Consider the following 20,221-nt stretch of genomic DNA (forward strand, 5'->3'; position numbering starts at 1 on the left):
TAAACCCAGCTGATCCGAGCAGACAGTGCATACACAAGTAATCAGCATCACTTTGTAAGGACTACAGATAAATAATTTTAGTAAAATACATTTGTTTTGAAATGCTACTTTGCCTTACCTGCAGCTCCATTCAGGCTGTGAAAGTCATCACTTTCATAGCCTGAGTGGAATTTATTCACAGTGTAATACAGCAAAAAGCTTTATTTGCAAAACACCAGAACGTCAGAGGCCAGGTTGAGCAAAATCTTTATTGACCGAGAAGAGCAACCACAAATGATGATAGAATATACAACCCCACCAGCATGCCAGCGTTTTCATAGAAACTGTACAATGTGAAGGAATGTATGGAGCAGGAATTCATAATTATCATCAGAAGAAGAGGATGAGGAAGGAACAAACAGAAGCTTTACATCCATGTGTTTCGGTACAGTACGAGTTTGCTTCATATTTAGTGTCACTGGTCAGTCGTGTTTTTAAAACCTTCATTCTTCATTTAAATAGCGAGCATGTGTTTTCTCTGGTAGTGTCACCTGACTGTTCATGTCAGTTTTCCTCTGTCTGCGGGTGAGACCAGACGCCGCCGAGGTCTCCGGCAGTGGCGGCGGCAGCAGCAGACGGCGCCTGGCTCAGCCTCCTCCACACCTGGGATCTCCTGACTGCAACCTATGAAGCGATCTGAACGAACGAGAGCGGCGGGGAGGGGGCAAACATTAAGGCAAAGTGGGGGGGGGAAGAAAAATCTAAAAATGTTTTTACCGTTTTTCTCCACGTGATCGTAGTTGGTGCTAAGGCCTCTTGGCTAAAAGAAGCGAGAGTGCCAGATTAAAATTTCTCCAATAGTTAACATTCAGTTCCCTCCGATTACAGGAAGCGTTTAGCGTGGAGGGGGCAGTGGGCGTGTGCAGAGCTGCCATTCAGTCACCTGTATAAACAGTCTCCACTACAACAGGGCTACAGGTGGTTATTCGTTGGCAGCGAGAGCGAGCCCTTCGTATTCAGACTACTTGATCGCGAGCGCTGCTCGTGCACACAAGGCATGCTAAAGAAACATTAATCGATACGTAAGGCAGCTACTTTTTATACTTTCCACTCCCTTGTTCACTTTGGCCACGCCTCCCATCTGACAGGGAGCGTGCAAGTACATTTAGAAAAGAAAGAGGCGGCGTAGAGCAGCTCTGAATGAATGTGTTTCGTTTTGTTTTTCTTTCAAGGCAGGTACTGGTAATCATATCAAAAGACAGCGAGCGAGTAGGTGAGCAAAACGAGCGTGGAGCGGTTGGCAAGCGGGCAGACGGGGAGGTGGATGCTGGGGGGTGGTGCTAAGAACAGCTGATTAACTGTGGTGTGAATACAATCACATTACACAACCATTGATACCATTATATAAAAAAGGCAAACAAAAGTTGATTGTACAGTTGCTTTTCCACATGTACTTATACTGAGAGAGGAAGACACCTTTTCGGGGGAGGTGGAGGGCAGGACTTAATCTCTTGAAGCAGTGAAAAACTGGGGGAAAAAACAGGAAGCAGAGGAGGGCGGCGGGCGCAGGAGTAAGGTGCTACTTGGCACAGCTCGGTGGGGCGCATGAGTGCATGGACAGAGGTGGGCTCGTGCGCAACCAATGAAACGTTGAGCAGGAAGGTGTTGATGGACGGACAGACGGGGGGGGGGGGGGGTTAGGTTGCTGCTACTGCTACTGCTGCTACTGGTGCTGACAGAGCGGGGCGGGTGGGGCGTTAAGACAGCGAGGCGTGAGATAAGGCATGAGAGCATGAAATGCACGACAAAAACAAAGAAGGCAGAAATGGCGGTGGACGTGGCAGGGATGGGAGGAGGATGAGGAGGAAGATGGAGGAGGAGGGGAGGGGCTGAGGGAATCCCTTGCGGCCCCCCCTACACCCCCAGCTCCAAACACAAAGGCCTCTTTTAGTCTTTCCAGTCTTTCTTGATGTTCAGGTTCCACTCCCAGGACAGGTGGTCGTGCTTGTCGTCGTCGGTGAACTTGGATTTGATGACGTAGTTGCCACGGGCCAGCAGGCCCTTGGGCGCCTCCTCCACCGTAGTCAGGAAGTCGTATTCAGCACCACGCGGCCCATAGCTGCCCACCATGTAGTCTGACTTGTCAACTGTCAACAAACGAGAGGAAACGTTAGATCTTTACATCACGCTCAGCTCAGATTGTGAACAGGCTGGTAATTACCAACGTGTGGGCCATGAAGACACTGCAGGTGGCTGCGAGGAGTCAGTTACAGCAAAAAAAATTAAAATAACAGCTTCACAGGACTTAAATTTTTAAATATACATGGATATATAATTATAAAAGTTTTCTATAACTTCTATAATTTATACAACTTAATCCTGTAAAATAAGATCACTGTGATGGGCTGTCACGAGGTTGCACTGCACAGCAGGAGATGGAGATATTAAGAGAGGAGAGCTGGACGTCAACCCAGCAGCAGGAACGCTCGTCTGTATGAGGGAGTAAGAGCAGCACTGCTAGAGCTCTGCAAAACAACAACCAGCGAGATCCTCGTGTGTCAGAAACAGGAGCACTCCCGTTCCTCCTCCACACTCTTGATCTGGAAAACCTTCATGTGGATGTGCCATCCTGGAGGAGCTAGACTGAAACTGAATGGGCTGCAGGGAGCAGCTCACTCTTATTTTGGGGAGTGCTCTTGTTGCCTCTCCTGTGAACCTGTTGTCACTTCAATTTGCACCAAAAAAGGTGAAACAGATTCACAACAGTGTAACGGCACTGCCTTTGAGTCATTCTGTGATTCCCTGAAATTGTTATTAAAATAAAAATCCAATTAAATATTTTTTTAAAAGAAGCTAAACATGCAAAACACAAACATAGGCTTTAAAAAGAGCCTGAGTTAGCCGCTTCAGCTCAGTAGGTAAGCAGGCGAGTGCAGCAGTCCCAGCAGCTGTGACTCTCCTCTCCTCACTTTCCTGTCTGTCTTCACTGCTCCACCATCCAATAAAGGCAAAAATGTTCAAATAATACTTAAAAAAGTAGCATTTTGTGAGAGGCTGTTTTCAATAACTTATAAAGCTTCAGGCCCTGAAGAAGCTCTGGATCACAGGAGGTCTCAGGATTGTTGCTTCACTGTTTGTTCAGCTTGTAACAGTGTTGTTGTGACATGAGACGTCTTATCAACTTTCACTCGCCTTAATTCAGAGCTGCTGTTACATCTGTGGTTACTCAGTATTACCCATTACTCTGTGACTCAGTATCCCCTCTGTGTGCTTAAGCACTCTTTTATCTCTTTCATTGTAAGGAAAAAACTTTTAAATTTACTGATGAAGAGAAACATTTAAGTTGTGTGAGGGGTGACTGTGAGACTGAGGCCTGTACGTGTTTGAACGTAAACAAATGTGCTGTAACTGTAGCTAACGCGCCAAGGAGAGACAAGATTTTTTTAAACAAAGAGCCAAAGTAAAACTCCCAGCAATTATCTGTTACACAGGCTCATTTCAGCTCGCTCCAAAGGAGCCTTTTTGATCCAGGAAAAACACCGATTCAACATCAGCGGCTGGCTCAATAATCAGCCCCAAACTGACATTAATAGCTCATTTAGCAAAGTAACAGCTGTGCATGCTTGTATATAAAAAGACTGATTAGCAGCACAGCTAATGAGCCTCTGGTTGTTGTAGGCTGCTGTTTGGCTGTTAGCACATGATCAGCTTTACATGCAGGAGCTGCATCCAACCAGTAACGCTGATCTTCAGAGGAACTGTGTTTGTACAGACGTTTTTCACTCACTCTTCATTCCTTTCCTGAACGTCTGCTGCACATACTTCAGCCCCGATACAATCTCCCTGTTCACCTGAGGACACAAAGACATTGCATCAGACATGTGACAGTAAGACAGATCAACAAGTCTATGGCACTGTGCAAAAGTCTTGAGCTGGCCCTCATTTCTTTAAACTTTGCTTCCAAGGAGCCAGACTTTCTTCTGACTTGATCAAAAGTTCTTGAAGAAAGTGGTTTTTGGACATTGGCTGCTTTTTCACTCATTTTCAGTCTGTGGACCTTTTTCTATAAAAATGTTTTTTTTTCCTGTTAAACTAATTAACCCTGAACTGTGAATAATTCAAGCTTAAAAATGCACCTAACTTGAGGGTGAACCAACATTGTGTATAAATATAACATCAACTCGTTATTGGCTGCCTCTCACAGAAACAGAATTTGGTCCCATTTCTTGTATGAAACTATAAAAATGACAAGGATAACACAGTCTGACAGGCATAAAATACCATTTCTGCACCAAAAAGATGATTTCCAACATGCTTTTAGCTGAAAACTGTTTTTAAGCTGATAAAAAGACTCTTTTCATCCTGTGAGCATCTACTACAATTCTCCTGCTACCAATTAATGTTTTAATGAGAGCGCAGATGACCTGACACCAATTACTTTGAGATTTTGTATTTTTTGTTATTGAGTGGCTACAGATGGCTCTTTGTGGCTCTAAAACCTGCTTTGTAATTGTGATGTGGTTCCAGATAAATAACAATGTGTGTCTCTTGTTGTTTTGTTGCTATGTACATCGTCTGTGCCTACATTACACTCAGTGGATTCAGAGGAAGTGAGCAATATTTCCTATAGTTAATGGCAGGAAATAAATGTTTTTAATATCAAAGCCTCACTGAGCAGCAATCTGCCAACATTGAGCTCCTGTGCCAACAATATTTCTGTAAAATGTGCCTTAGAGGATGGCTGTCGAGTCCTGTCCAGTGACCCAAACTTCACAGATTTGAAAACATCACTATCAGTGGAACAGCTGTACTTTAACATGGTCTGCAGAAAACAAGGACAGATCACTCATTTCTTAAACGGACCAGCAGCTCTCACCTTAAAGCTGATCTTTATTCTGTATTCTACTCCCTCCTTCAGGACAAAGGCCTGCTTCTTAAAGGCTTCCAGGTCTCCTGTGAGCAACAACAAACACAGACAAATCAATATAAGGTCCAAACCTCAGTGACAGTTCACTTCAGCATTTTTTAATTTCATCTGTTATAAGGACTAGTGCCATTGATTCATTCATTCATGCAATCCTCTCACTCTCACGCTGATCAGTCTTCGCTAACTTCGCTAACCTGCTTAGCCGCGACCCTTCCTGTGTCGTGTCCTGGCTCTTTGGCCAGGCTGCTGTTACTATTATTATGGTCTTGGATTTCATTAAGCTGCTTCCCCAAGAGCGACCCACAGGTCATGCAGATGGGGGAACTTGAACATCTTGGACTGTAGCTGTCGACAGCAGCCCTCCCTCTGCTGTGGAGATCCGTCGTGAGCTTGACAGCCACTCAAACACAAACCTGCAGCAGGTGGCGCTATGCTGAGCTCACAAAGGCAGCAGAGGAGAACAATACCACCGTCATCAGCTGCAGTCCAAGATGAGACTTACTGGAGAGGCAGCTGAATATATGATTTCTCACAAATAAATTATTGAGTAAAACATTTGCACAGAAAAGCTGGTAAAAAGCGAGAGCTAGACAGTCTGCAGGGCACAGATCTGTTAGGACATCTGATTTCACTTCACAGTGACTTTGTTTGTTATTGTCTCTTTTGGCAAAAATGAATTTAAAAATAAATTTAAAACACAAATGCATGAAGGTGTAAACATCAATAAATCATAAAATCAAAAAGGTAAAATTACACAATTATCTAAAGTACTGAGTTTTTATTAACTGACACAATGTTGATATTTCACAGCTGTACTGAGCGCACAGTTACCACCAAAGTACTTGTTACGCTGTGAGAGTCACACACGTCTTTACCCTCATGTTTCAATCTTAAAGATTCACTGAACACATGTTATCGTAGCTCCTGGAACCATCCACTAACATCGTTTCACTCTGTAGACCTCAAACATTACTGTGAGATAACGAGGTGTTAATTATAATGCAGATCGTCTCTTTTAGATCACGATCGTGAGGTGAAGCTCACGAGCACAAACTGAGCTGCTTCTATTCTGAGCACTCGCACACTGCTCCATACAGTGAGCTCACACTTTAGCCTCTAAGCTTTTATTTTACATCTACTTTACATTCTGGTAAGCTGGAACTAAAACAGTGTATGACCTTAGATTTTAGCACCGAGCTGCTGACTGTGACTGTATCGGTTTATATTAAAAAGAAATAAAAACGAGTGGATCAAACTTGGAGGTTAATCGACCATAAACAATTTAAAACTGCTTTTAATTAGAGACGTCAGGCTGTTTCACCAAAACAGGATGAAAACGTCACCAAAGCATCTTGTCTTTTGTTTTAAACGATGTGCACCTTCTACCTTTACAGCAGCACCTTCCTTTGTTATCTACCCCTTCCTGAAAGCACAAACCCAGCAGCTGACTGGTCAGATGTTGTTAACAATGTTCCCCACAGAGTGACATGACCCGAAAGCATTTACATGGAAACCACGATGGGAGCTCTTCAAATGATCCAAATACTGAGGAAAGCTGCTTCGGTGCTTCCTTTATTGCCTCCCTTAGCAGAGCAACACTGGCGAACAGTTCATGGCGAAAACACCATCTACTACTAACAGAGAGTCTTGTTAAAAGCACAAGTTCCACTGGATCACTTCTCTAGATGGAAGTGTCCTAATGTCTTAACAAACGTGCTTTTTTCCTGTATACACTCTGTTACTCTAGTACAGAAAACAAACCTAAGATTAAAAATGTGCAGAACATAAGTGATTAAGAAAAGAGGCGACACAGGAGAGATTTTTGGACAAGGAAAGCTTTTGGTCTAGAGAAAGTAAAGTTATTAGTTGTCATACTTCTACGCTACAAGCCTGTCGAGCAAAAACGCATATGAGGCTCAGTATCGTGCTCAAGGACACTACGTCAACTGGCAACTTAATAACTGACCTTCTGATTGGTACCCCTTAAAATCACCCACTAATCTGTAAACCACTAATTTAATTATATCTGAATTTAAAGGAAAACCTCTGCAAAATGTTTTTTGGTTCAGTAATTTCTTGTTTGTTTTTTAATTACACTCTTAAATAATCCAGATTATAACAGTTTCAGTTTTTTGCCTTAATCACGCCGCCCTGCGTGACACATTTACATCCCTCCCTTTGTTTCCTACAATCAGTGAGTCCTCGGGACACTAAAATCCTCTGGCAGTCCCGTGGGAGCTGACTGCCATGCTGACCTGTTGTTCCCAGGCCTCTAAAAAAGGCTTTTAAACTGAGCTGTTTCTAGTATGTTCTTGCTGAGTAGAGTGTGTCCTCCTCTTCCTTTGAGTCCTCTTAAACCCAAGCTTCACAAGAAACCAACAACAAAGAAGGAAGTGAGCCCAAAGAGACTCAAACCTCTGCAGAAACTAAGAAATATTTTAAAGTTCAGAAAGTTAGTGTTCCAGTTTTATTTCCTGCTCCTGAAGTACAAAAACAGACAACTTACACTAATCTTTGCTTCTTCTGCTTTTCCTTCTTCGTCCTGCAAGCTTCTTTTTATCACAGTCTCTGTGATCACAGAAGTAAGAGTCTTATATTTTGGGCCAGTTTGTAAGTCAATTGAACCCGAAACTGTGAGGGCGCGTTTTATCATCAACCTTATTAAACGTTTTGGTTCCTTGCATAAGAGGAGAAATGACTGTGCCATGAAACATCTTAAAAATATTAGTTTCAGGGACTTTTTATTGAAAAGCAAAACATGTTTTATCTCCAAATACAAACACAATGGGGACAATTCATTTTAACGTCTCCTGAGGGGGGGGGCACTTTTTGCCTTAACAGAGTTCAATTCAGTGTTTCTTAAGCCTGACAATATTCAGCTTTAAGGACAAACACACGAGCATAGCTGAGGGCTATCTGTGACTTTAAACTAGAATTAATGGCAGGATTTTTGAAAAAGTCACAATCAGCCAAACTGGACTGTTGTGCCTTTATTTACCGTGTGGACAGTCACAACTTTATCTGAGAAAGCAGTAAAAGCTGCAACGAGGAACAGGACAAAATGTCCTGGACTGATCCAAATCTAGGCCAGCTGGGCCCAAAGCTGCTCCAGAGGAGTGAGAAGATGCAGTTCAGACCTACAAGATTATAAAACTCTGGAATAATTTACATTAACTTTTAAATTAGTGCCACGAATTAAAAAACTAAATCCAGTCGCTGTAGTTTGTCCATTTCTCTCTGCTTCTGGGACGTGTCGGTAAATCTTATTAGTAGCAGATTCAGACCTTCACAGAGTAAGTGCTGCTGGATGGAGTTATAATAGGCAGAGTCTGTACTGGGGGTGCAGGACAAGCACGTCTGAGAGCTTTGAAACAGGATGAAAATGATTCGAAAGAAAATAATGGTGTGAAAATGTGATGGACTTTTATCTTCTATTTTTACCATTGTGTATATTTCCAGTTTTTATCTGTTGTACAGTGTCCTTGGGTGCTTTGAAAGGCGCTATTTAAATAAAATGTATTATTATTATTATTATTATTATGGAACAACACGTTGTTGACTTTGGCAGCGGGGCCTCGAGTCCCCCACCACCACCACTGAAGGAGATTTACTGGCCCATGAGAGAAAAAAGGCATTTCAATTATTTTATAGATGGGAGCCGGGAAATTAATTTTCCCAAGGGGCAACATGCGAAACGGGGACTGTTGGACGGCTGCACCAATAACACGAACTCAAAGAACCTGCTTGATATTAATTTCGTCTCTCTTATTAACTGTTATGGTTGCGGGTCGATTTTACAATAAGGCAACAATAATGTATTTATAGTAACCCCAGATTATTTCATTTAATATAACATCAATATTTGGTGTCACATCATACAAAATATCGCGATACTATCCAGTATAGATTTTTCACCCCTACTTGTTTGTGAGTTTGTCTCAGCAGTTTGCTTCACAGGTGAGCTCATCACTCTGAATGAACTCGAGGATGCTCAATTATATCCTCTCATATTTACAATTATTTTGGTGCGGCTACTCAAGAAACTTGAAAATATCTTGCACATACTGAACTCAGCAGCAGATTCCTCTAACTTTAAACAAAATAAAAATTGAAAAAATAAGTGAGGTGAAAATGTTGGTGGGACACAGAGTTATCCAGGTACTCCTTGAGTCACGCACAAATGTTTTTTTCCACAATGCGAACCACGATCCCTGCACATGCACATGGGTATGAAGAAGGTGCCCAGGCAGCTGGGAAATAGCAAACAACTGAAAACCTAAAGCAGCGGACCAGAAGAGACAAACATAACTGCGGGCCACTTATTAATAATCCTTCCCCAGGTTCCCCTACGGCAGCGGTCAGCAACCTTTAACACCTAAAGAGCCATTTGGACCCGGTTTCCACGCAAAAGAAAACACTGGGAGCCGCAAATACTTTTTGACATCTAAAATGAAGTTAACACTGTATATATTGCTTTTTACCTTTATGCTTTGTGTGAACAACTAAGGTGTGTTGCGTATGAAATCCATGAAGTGCTACAGAGAAAATTACATTTTATTCATGTAATTAACACATTTTGAACTCTTAAAGAAATATAACAAATGGAAAGGAAACTAAAATGAACCACGTAGCAAACTAAAACTGTTGTGATATATAAATCGCCTTTGGGCTTTTGGAGCCTTGACCTGACTTTTAAAAAAATAATTGGAAAAAAAGCTCTATGCTGCTGAAAAATGAAAAATAGATATTTGCAAAATTCTGCCTAAATATGTATTTTACCTGGTTAATGTGTGTGCCTCGCCTCGCCGCCTTAACGTCTGTGGTATCTATGCTGATGTGTTGGTGTGTGTCGGGCTGTGAGCTGCAAAGCTACAGCCGGCTGTATGCGTACAGCAACCGTGTGTGAAAAGTGGTCAATAAAGAGATGCTGAAAAGCGTGTTCATGCAAACATCGTCGGGTCTGCCGTGATATGTTTACAATGAGACTTCTGCTCCTGAACCTCTGCGCACAGCGTCTGCAAATCGGGGCTGTACGAAGTCACTTTATCTTTACGCAGGACAGTAAGTTGTCATCTGTGAGACGTGAGCGGTGTTTGTTTTTAACATAGTTCACGGTGGAGAACAGCTGCTCACATAATGTGGATCCGAAGATCCATAATTGGCCTACCTGGGGTTGGAAGTCTCGATAAATGCACGGCGTTTCGGCGGGTACACCGGCTTCCGCAAGTGTGACGCTTATATTGAGCGATGAAAAAAATAATAGAATATAATTTTATTTTTATATTTCAATATCACAACAATCTTCCAATTTAGAACTACAAGTTAAAAAAACTAACATAAAGAAAAAATATACTTCAGCTAAATACTTCTAATTTATTTTCCCAAACCACGCGGAGCCGCACTATAAGGACTAAAGAGCCGCAGGTTGCCGACCCCTGGTCTACGGAAACCCGTAGGAAGGATCAACAGTTCCAATATGGCGCCATTAGTTATCAAACACTGAATGTTGGGGTTCAATCAGAAACTTCTACTTGATTTCTGCCTGAACACAGACTCACCACAGAGGTCCAGGACCAGCGGCTCAGGAGCACTATCACAGACCAAACTCATCCGGATCACCTGGACGTTGGGAACATTGGGATCTGAGACAAGACCAAAGAAACAGGTGATTCAGTACAGATGTAGCAAACATGCTAAACATGTGTCTCATACTACCCAGATTACTGCTGGCTGCTCCATAGTTTATATTCATAACTTTTATTTATCCTTAAAGACACTTTAACGTCATTTTCACATGCAGTCTGCTAAACCCAGACATTTATAGGAGGTCTGCATGTGATGTAAAAATCAGCTACGTGTTTGAAGTGTTTGAACTCAGGGGAGCTGAAATCAGGACAGGCTGCTGTAGTTGGGACAGATTCTGCATTAATTACTCTTCAGTTGGTTCTCAGGCAACAATTCAAACTTTCTCCTCACAGCAGGAAGCGTACTGATCATCAGTGTTTGACAGACAACACTAGGCCACAGGTTACTATAAAGACATACAACTCCAGCTTAGTCCTGTTTTTTTAATAAAATGCACAATGCATCAAACAGGATGTAACAGTTCAATGACAAACCAAAAACAACAAAAACATCTGCTTTATTGTAACACAGCACCACCTTCCTGCACTGTGATACCTACAGGGACCTCTTCTGTATTGTTGAAGCGGTGAACAAGAAACACATCAGAGTAATGGACTTTAACGTTTATCATTAAATCAAATAAACATATTTTTCTGTTTTTAATTAATCACTTCTAAAGAAAAACCGAGATACAATTTGAACTGTGGTTTTGCAGAACCGTTACACACACACTCAGACACACACAGTGTATTACCAGCCTCAGAGATCCCAGAGCCAAGCAGGGCTTCCTTATATTTGCGTAGGCTTTCGTCATCCTTATCCAGCTCATGGATCTCCTTCACTGACTTCTGGGCTGGAGGTTTGTAGTTCACTGGCTCTGGCTCTTCATTTTCAGCGGCGATAGCTGCTAGCTGCTCCGTAGTCACGTCATCGTCAGCCATGTCTGGAGGGGGGAAAAAATGTGAGTGACGGTATAGCGAGCATGGAAAGAAAGCAGGTGGGCAGACGTCCTATATTCTTACTAACACTTGTCTCTTGGGGAGGCAAGTGTTTTGTTGTAAACAAAAAGACAAACTCTGCTGTGTGTAGCATTTTATGTCATCTAATCTCACTTCTTTGAAGTAGTAATAATGAGAGGGGAGTCATGAACGAGGCGTCAAGCATCCCATGATGCAGTTATTTAGGTCAGATGAAAACAACTGTGTTCCCCTGGCATGGATGACATGAGTCTGGTCTTTTTCACCTCTATTACATTCAACCAAGCAACAGCTTCACAGCAGTGTACACCGCAGTCGTGTATATTTGTTTTTCTCAGCGATGTTATCAGGGAAGAGTTTCAAGGATAACAAGAACAAGGAATAACATTTGTTTTGTCCTCATAAACCTCCAAGTAAGGAAGCCATCTCATTTATGTCAGGAAAGCAAGATGATCGAGTTAACCTGATGCAGAGACAATGGGTTTGTGTTTCATTTGCACAGAAACTAACTGTGTTCCCGTTTTAAGGAGGCTAATGCCCAAAAACTTTCCACTGCTCAAACGCACAGTGTAACAAAAGCAGGAAGAGCTGTGCTTGGACCGAGAGTCTTAAAGCTCACATTAAAGCCCCCCTCCCACCCACAGCAAAACAGAAAAAACACAGGGCCTGAATGCACCACTGCCACTCTAGCATACATCGCTTACAATTACACTTTAGTCCTGGTTGTGTATCTTTAATCACTTAAGAGCAGCCACTTTGATGTTGTAAATAATTACAGGAGCATTTTTTTAAAAAAACCTAAAGGACAGCTCTGCACACAACGAACTCTCAGTAATGTGGAAAAACCAGCAGAGAGAATTCAGGACGTAAACTCTCTTTGCTCAGATGCAGTGACTCTACTGCTTCACAGGGCTGCTCCATTATGACAAAAAACATCCATGCCTAGACTAGACATTTAAAAGAATGTCAAGCGCATGAATGGAGCCATTTGAGGTGGTCTGGGCATCTGAACAGGACGCCTCCTGGACAACTCCAACTTCGAGAGGTGTTTCGGAGACATAGGAGGAGATTTTAAGAAACAAGATGTATTTACTGAACTTAGAATATTTTACAGGGGATTTTCTTAGGATTTATGTACAATTTCAATAAAATGTTTTATTTAATAAATAGATAAATGTAAGAAATAAAGGGGTACACAGCTGTGGTGGAGGACGTACAAGGTTATGACATGGGGAGTACTCTTAAGGGAAACTGCTGGTCCCTGCCAGCCTGCAGCCTGTACTGCAGGATGTTTGTGGTAGATATTGGAGCTGCCCACCTCAGAAGCCCTGCAGCAACAGCCACAAACTCAGTGATAGCAAACAGTTAAGAGTTTGGGTGAGGGATGCTGGCAGGTGTACTCGTTTTTCTTTCTTCTAGAACATGTTCGCCTATGGAAACTTCGTTAGTTTTTCTCCTTCTAGGCAGACCAGGTTTTTCCATCATCTTGGTCAAAGCTGAACACGAGCGAGTCCGAGCTTTCAGGGAGGGGCGAAAGCTCACTGCTGTACAGGAAAAGGACCAAAACAGAGCCGATGTGTTTCCTCTGACTATAAAAGTTAGTGAAATAATGTCAACATGCACGCTAGAAAGATCTGATGCACCATGATCGTTTTAGTCACTATACTCTTGATTTTTTTATAATCCGTTCTTATTCATTAGGTGATATTTAACTAGGCTGGACATTTTTCACAACTGGTAAAAAAATTAACTGCTAAGTCAACATCACTGTAATCTGCTTCAGTTAGTTCAACAATACAGCAAACGTAGCTGTGAACTAATTGTACCTCCATCTCCACCCAGCAGTGCTCAGCCAGCAGTGTTTAATACCTCCATGACATTCGTTTACATTTCAGCAGCAACAGATGGATTAAATGCTCCAGCTCCGAGTCTCCAGCCTCAGATGCAACACTGTGTAAACTGTAGCTGTAACTAAAAGACTGGAAGTTTGAAAAGAACTGTGGATAATGCAAATGTCCCAAATAATTTTAGTGATTAGTGATTTTTGTGATACAAATCGTAAGTTTGAGTTTGTCTGCATATCTCTCTCTTCTCTTATGAACTGCCTAAACTAGCAGGCATCATAGAAATGTCTATAAGCAGCACACACGTGAACTATGCGAGGAGCCGCAGCCATAAACATGCCTGAGCAGGAGCCAAAATCCTGCTTCAATTTTCCGCTTTTCTATTCCTTACAAATGCACCATTATATATACACAATCTCTTGCACCTGAAGGAACCAAAATTGTGTGACTAAAGTAAGACTTCAAGAACATCTTCAAAATGTGATTATTAGCTGCTGGTTGCACAAATTCTCCTTAATCAAGCAGAGCCTTTAAACACCAAACTTTTACTTTGGTCAAGTTTCTCTTGCGACTTCAGATATACCTTCCACTCAATAAAAATAAAATGCATTATTAGAGCCATGTACAATGATAAAAAATAACTGTTTTTTTTTAATGCAATCTTCATTTGAGTTCATGTTTTGCATAACTAAATTGCAGATTTAACTGAGGTCAAATTTAGATCACGGTTACTCGACGAGGAGTGAAACTCCTGGCATTAACTCTTAGTTTTTTATTTAGATTTTTGGTTTGCATGGTCTCCCTGTTACGAAATTTCTTAAAGCTAAATATTTTTCCCACTGAGCACCGTGCAAGTACATCAGTCTTTTACTGGTAGCTTTTAGATTTTATTGTCTCACAAAAGGCTAATTTAATCCCTTTATACACTGCTATCTTATTCTGTGAGACCATATAATAATTTATTACTAGGCAAGCTCCATTTACTTTATTCTCCAAAGTTTGGTCAATCGGGCAACACAGAAAGTGATCATTCTGACACAGTTTTATGCAAAGTGTGACCCTAAAGAGCCGTGCTGATGGGCAATCAGCAGTTTTTTTCATAATGTGGAAAACTGATGTGTTATTTTTCTTCAGCTCACTTTTATAACTGATGGTTGGTTCAGTAAATGTGTACTTAAACTTCGTGACACTGAGGCTCTGTTTAATCAGAAGGTCAGTGGATTGATTTCCTCCAGTCCATCTGATACCGAACCTCGAGTTGACCCCGATGCATCCATCGGAAGGTCAGAAGATGTATGAATGTGTGTGTGTGATTAGGTGCATGAGGCATTTTGAGTGCACAAATTAAGCAGAAAGATGCTATATGAGTACCAGTCCATTCACCATTGTAGAGAAAGGGAAACAATCTACAACTGTCCACTTTAGCTCATACTGGGCTGTATGTGTCCCACCTAAATTAAATTGGCCATCACTGATTTTGACCTTGAGTTGCACTTTGTGTGAGCTGTCAACCAAAACTCAAGTGAATAAATTTTAGGATATTCACTTTGTATTGTTACTAATAAAAGCATAAATGTCCCACTGCCTGCTCAGCCGCTTTTTCTCCACAAAGTGAGGAAATAAAATATTTATATTTAACCTCATATGATTAAATTTGGACAACTGAAGATGTTTTCATGAGGAGTAAGGACACCTGTAACGTCAATACCTCACGGGATTAGCACAGGTCTGAAATATGGAACAGTCACATTTTCCAGATAGTAGAAGTTACCTTTCAAATGAACTATCGTGCATGCGTTTAAGCACTATGGTTCTCCTGTCACAAGCTTTTCCATTTGAGCAAACATACAATAAAAAGGTTAAAAATTTAATTTCTGGTAAGCTCATAATGTATTTTAGATTTAAATTTGTATAATAATATTTGTGCTTTTATTTGAGGAAAGCTGAAAAAAATCCCATGTTTTATGAATTGTAAAAAAAAGTATCCTCGTGTGTTTTCACTTTCAACAGTTCACGTGTTCTCACAGGACATGATGTAAGAAGTTAATAAAAGTGATATTAAGAAGACTCCCCTTGTGCTGTCATGCCAAATATTAACATTAGGACATTTCATGAGTGGACTAGAACCCAGTCTGACAGACTCGCCCCACACAGCCTTCAGCAGGCTCGCAAACAGGACGGGAAGCTTAAAGAAACTTCAATTTCACAAACAGAGGAAGCATGCGGGAGCCTGTAGCCTCATCAGTGCACTGTGTCACTAACGTTTACATCCTCTGTTTGGTGTTGGGTTCTTTTGGGTTCATCTATTTTTGTATCAAACACTAAGAACAACAACCTGCAGGGCAACAGCCAATCCAGACTGTTACCCCTGCCGGCCTCATGCAAACATTAATAACAAATACAGAATTTAATAGAGACATGGAGGTTTCTGCCTGCTGTAATTTTGAGCAGCAATATAATTTAAATTACGGCGACTGGTGCTACCCCTTTGTTGCCTTGTTCTTAGGTTATCGCATTCACAAGATTTTCAGAAAACTTGACCTCTGACCTTCAGGTTGAGTTCCCTGAGATATGCAGATAGATAATTCCTATAGTAATAATTTGAAGCTCCGAGGTTGCCTCATTCTCGAGTTATCGCATTCCAATCTTAGGTGTCCGTACTGGCCGCCCGCACGGCAGGGAGACAACAATACCCTGCAAACAACAATGTTTTGCACATGGACGATGATGTCAGGGATCAACGATGGTCAAGGTTAATGTTTGTTGTGCATTTTTGTGCATGTTAGTCAGCGACCGTGTGCGTGTGTGTGTCTGTTTAATGTCGTCTGTAATTGCTTTTTAAAGAATCATCATGATGTTACAACATGTTCAGAACCTGCCGACGGCTTACTTAATAATAATTTACTATCCAAACTAACAGCCCCACGTCAGTGCTTAAAGTTTTGCGGACCCCATGCATGCTTTTACTGACCTGCAAGATAAAAAACCAAAAAAAACTTTTATTTGTTTTTGTATTTTAACTATAAATAAAATTTAATTTAATGTGTATGACATTATTTATGTTTTATATTCATCTAAATCTGAAAAACAATGTTACAAAAGCCTTGAAATAAATCTAGTCTAGTACACCCTGGGCTGCTGCCAGTTTAATTGAGTTAACAGTTAATCTGCATAAATAGGCTTTTATTCTAACTTCTCTAGCTTTAAGAAAGGTTTTAATAGTTTTGGACGAGACAAACATGTTTTCTTTTCACTGCAGCTGAGTTCACTTTCTCGGTAACAACGCCACCTCCCCGCTTTTCACCACGTGTCTGTAGACAGACTGTGGCTCCACGTTAAACTGTGACAGCATCATCTCCACAGCTGCTGTTGTGTTTTCCGTCTTTTTGCTGAGAAATGTAGGAACTACCTGGCGTGAATCTTCTAATACTCCACGTCACTATTTCATGTCTATTTTAGTCACAAATGTGGATGAAATGCTTACAAAGCACTGAAGCAAAGAAGTTACATTGAGGATTTTTTTGTAATCAAGTGGTTTGCATTAATCAATAAATACGGAAAAATTTCCTCAAATACTAACATATAAAAAAAATCTGAGCCTGACCTACACAAGAACTGGGAATATAAAATGTCTTGTAGGAGCAGTCGAAAATAAGTGAGCCAAACTCTTCTCAGCTTTGAGGTGATCATCTTAAGCGACTACCAATGTGAGTGAATTATACCACTGATTGATTTATCACTGGGTGGTAAATACATTAGTGGGTTACCTAAGCAACCAGAGTCTGCTATGTCCACCAATGCAACCAACAACCTGGACACAATGAGCAAATATATGTGAACCGGGCTTCATAGCTGCTACTATATAACCATTTATTATAAAATAAATATCTTCTGACAACTCCTTTCTTTACAGCTTTTGTAGGGTTGGAAATACAGACTCACCTCCTTGTATTAGTCATGTGTAATTTATTTGCCAAAGAGAAATTATAAAATATATTAAATTATATCTTGTTATTCGTCTTTTGCATTTATTGAATTTCTTTCTTTTCTCATCCACTGGGCTTTTTAAGTAGTTAAATATGTTACGTTAGTGGACCAATAGTAGCACTGAGGAGAGAATGATTATGGGGACCTGCATTGACACACCTTACCAAATCTGTCAACATTCCTGCTTTTCCCAGTTTCTCCCATATTTTAGGACCATCCACAATCGTGTTTTCCATGTTTATCTAATATTGCACAAGCTGCCAGACTGTCTATGAAACAGTCTACGCATAGAATGCATAAAAACTGCATGCTATTTCAGCACATCTGTCATTGGTCCAATCTCAGCGCAGAAAAACCAGGTAAGGGTTAAACAAACTAACTGCTACCTTAGCTGTTTGACTGTTTTAAGTCTCTTTAGTGCAAAAATTCAGTAAAGAGCGACATAGTTGGCTCTTCAGACGTGCTTAGCAGGGAATTATTAAATTTGGTACAGTTAGAAAGAAATTAAATCAAACTGAGCTTTATAAAACATTAAGTTAGTCGTTAACAACGTATAAATGAAACAGTAAAAACAAAAATGGCGCCCTCTTTCAACCAAAGTAGTGTCACCAAAACTATTTCACACATCACTGGCTTCCTCCTGGTTATGCTAACTTAATAAATCAAAGTTATACCGTGTCATCAAAACAGTTTCTCATATCACAGTCAGGTGAATATGCAAACTGAAAGTCTCCAGATCTCCAGAAAGTCTTATAATTTCCAAATGTTGCAGCATTTCCTTTTGTATGATCTGAGAAGATCTGAGCTCCTGTATCAATTCGACATCACTGAAATAGCGGTACACTCATGTTCAATCCAGCCATGATGCACGCCATACACAAGCCAACAGTTTGTTAACAGCTGAAAGGGACTCCAGCTACATTCAAGAACAGCAAAGAGGGGGAATGAGATGCTCCAAGGGAGTAGCTGTATTTGCTTCTTTAAAAAAGAGAAAGACTTTCGCTGTGGGGGCGTGAGTTTATTTCTCTGCTGTGAAAACGTTAATGCCAACAAGTAAAAAGTCAACAAACCGGCGCCAAAGTGCCATTACATCTATCTGACCTTCATAACGGCAGCCTGTTAATGAGTAACTCCATGTGCAAAGAATTTAAGTTTTGTTAAAGTGTAATAGAGGCTAACAGATGATTATTTATTATTTAGGTTCATTATCAAATCATTTCACACTCTATACACACCTGACAGAAGAATGAACCTATATAAACCTATATAAAGGCTCACTTATAAAATAATAAGAAATAATAATAATAATACTCTAATATATCATGTAATCTCTAAATCGTATACATTTTTGTTCATAAACTAGCTCTTGGAAGGTCTGACTGTCATTTTGTCGTTTGTAATCTAGGTAAATCTAATCCCAGATGAACAGAGTAACAATAACATATATTAAAAACAAAGTGTAACTTTTCTTTTTGTGGGGCTTTTTTTTAACGTATTGATCTCTAACTAACACACAGAATTAATAGTTCGTTGGTCAAAGTGTGTTATTGTTTGCCTTAGGCAGGCATATAAACACAAAGACTTTCAGAGTTTCCTATATTTATTTTTTCTGCATTAAATTAAATTAAAAACAAAACAGCTCTTTCAATGAAATTTAATGAACGCATGTTTATTTTAAAGATAATATCACGGATCTTTGCAAATTTTCCTCAATTATGTATTATCCGCGAAAAACCCCAGATGAACCGCAGCTGCCATGGTGATAAAATAGTAAATATATCTGTCATTATTAGCCGGGTAACAAACCTCCTTTTGACAGCACATCAGTTTACTCACGCCACTGGTTCATTAGCCTGAACGATTAAACTCATTAATACTGAACAATGTGGCTCAACTTTTCCTGCCGCCGACCCCCCCTCTCACACAGGGTGGGACTGAGGAGCGAGACAAGTGGCTAGCTCGTTAACCGCTGGGAACAATTCAGCCGAGCTAACCGGAGCCTGCAGCTAACATTAGCATGACAAGTTATCATCAGCTGACAGGAGCGGGCGCGACAACGGAGCGGCTTCACGGACGCGCGCCGGTTATGGTTGCTCTAGAGAGGGCGTTAGAAGCTGTCCTCGAAGCTGGAGACGCTTACCTTTAAATTAAACGCAGTAGTGTTTTCAGGAGCCTTTGCAGTAAGTGCGTTCGTTGCTCTCTGGGCTCTCCTGCAAGTATGGCGAACAAGGGGACGGCGCCGCCCCGTGCGCCGCCCGCGCGTCACGTTCCCGGGAGCGGGTCCGCGGCGCGCACGCCCTACGTAGGTGACGCGCTTAACAGCTTGTGTTTAGTTTTGGATTCAGTGGGATAGTTTCGCTCTGCTGTCACACTTTGTACTGTGATAAAAGGTACAGAGGATAACGGGACATATTTAAAACTGACTTGTGTATTAAAAAAACACTGATTGCTTCTAATACTTATTTGTAAAACCCCTTGAAGTACATGTTTGTTTGTCTGATTTAAAATCTTTTGTGTGTGCAGAGGCAAATTCTTACAAAACCTACACCTTCTGATAATTTTTCTTTTTTTTTTTTTCCTTAAGAAAGTTCTCACTGGACACTACTATGCAGTTCCTGCGAACAACTAAGTACACCCCAATAATCATTTCTGTATGACTTTATCAGTCTCTTGTCATTGTGAAAGAATTTCAGCTCTCTCTTCCTTACAGCGCTGATTCAGTTCATTGAGGTTTGTGGGCATTTGTTTGTGTACAGTGCTCTTAAAGTTCCCACCACAGCATTTAAATCGGGTTGAGGTCTCGTCTCTGCAACACCTTGATTCTTTTCTTTTTCAGTCTTTCTGTTCCTGTTTTGCTTGTTGTTCTCCTCTTGCATGGCCCA

The 20,221-nt window shown here is 41.0% G+C and overlaps 1 protein-coding gene across 1 annotated transcript; it reads right to left on the reverse strand.

The window, feature by feature from the left end:
• Window positions 1-229: 229 nt before the first annotated feature.
• LOC113023607 (rho GDP-dissociation inhibitor 1-like) lies at window positions 230-19,619 on the reverse strand. Its single transcript, XM_026169786.2, has 6 exons — window positions 19,480-19,619; window positions 11,286-11,474; window positions 10,465-10,548; window positions 4,856-4,932; window positions 3,767-3,830; window positions 230-2,126 (listed from the first exon to the last, which is right to left on the reverse strand). Exons 2-6 carry the CDS (start codon window positions 11,470-11,472, stop codon window positions 1,927-1,929), a joined length of 612 nt encoding a protein of 203 aa, XP_026025571.1. The 5' UTR covers window positions 11,473-11,474; window positions 19,480-19,619; the 3' UTR covers window positions 230-1,926.
• Window positions 19,620-20,221: the final 602 nt, after the last annotated feature.

The sequence above is a fragment of the Astatotilapia calliptera genome, chromosome 6 (genome assembly GCF_964374335.1).
Source record: "Astatotilapia calliptera chromosome 6, fAstCal68.1, whole genome shotgun sequence".
NCBI classification, from domain to species: Eukaryota; Metazoa; Chordata; class Actinopteri; order Cichliformes; family Cichlidae; genus Astatotilapia; species Astatotilapia calliptera.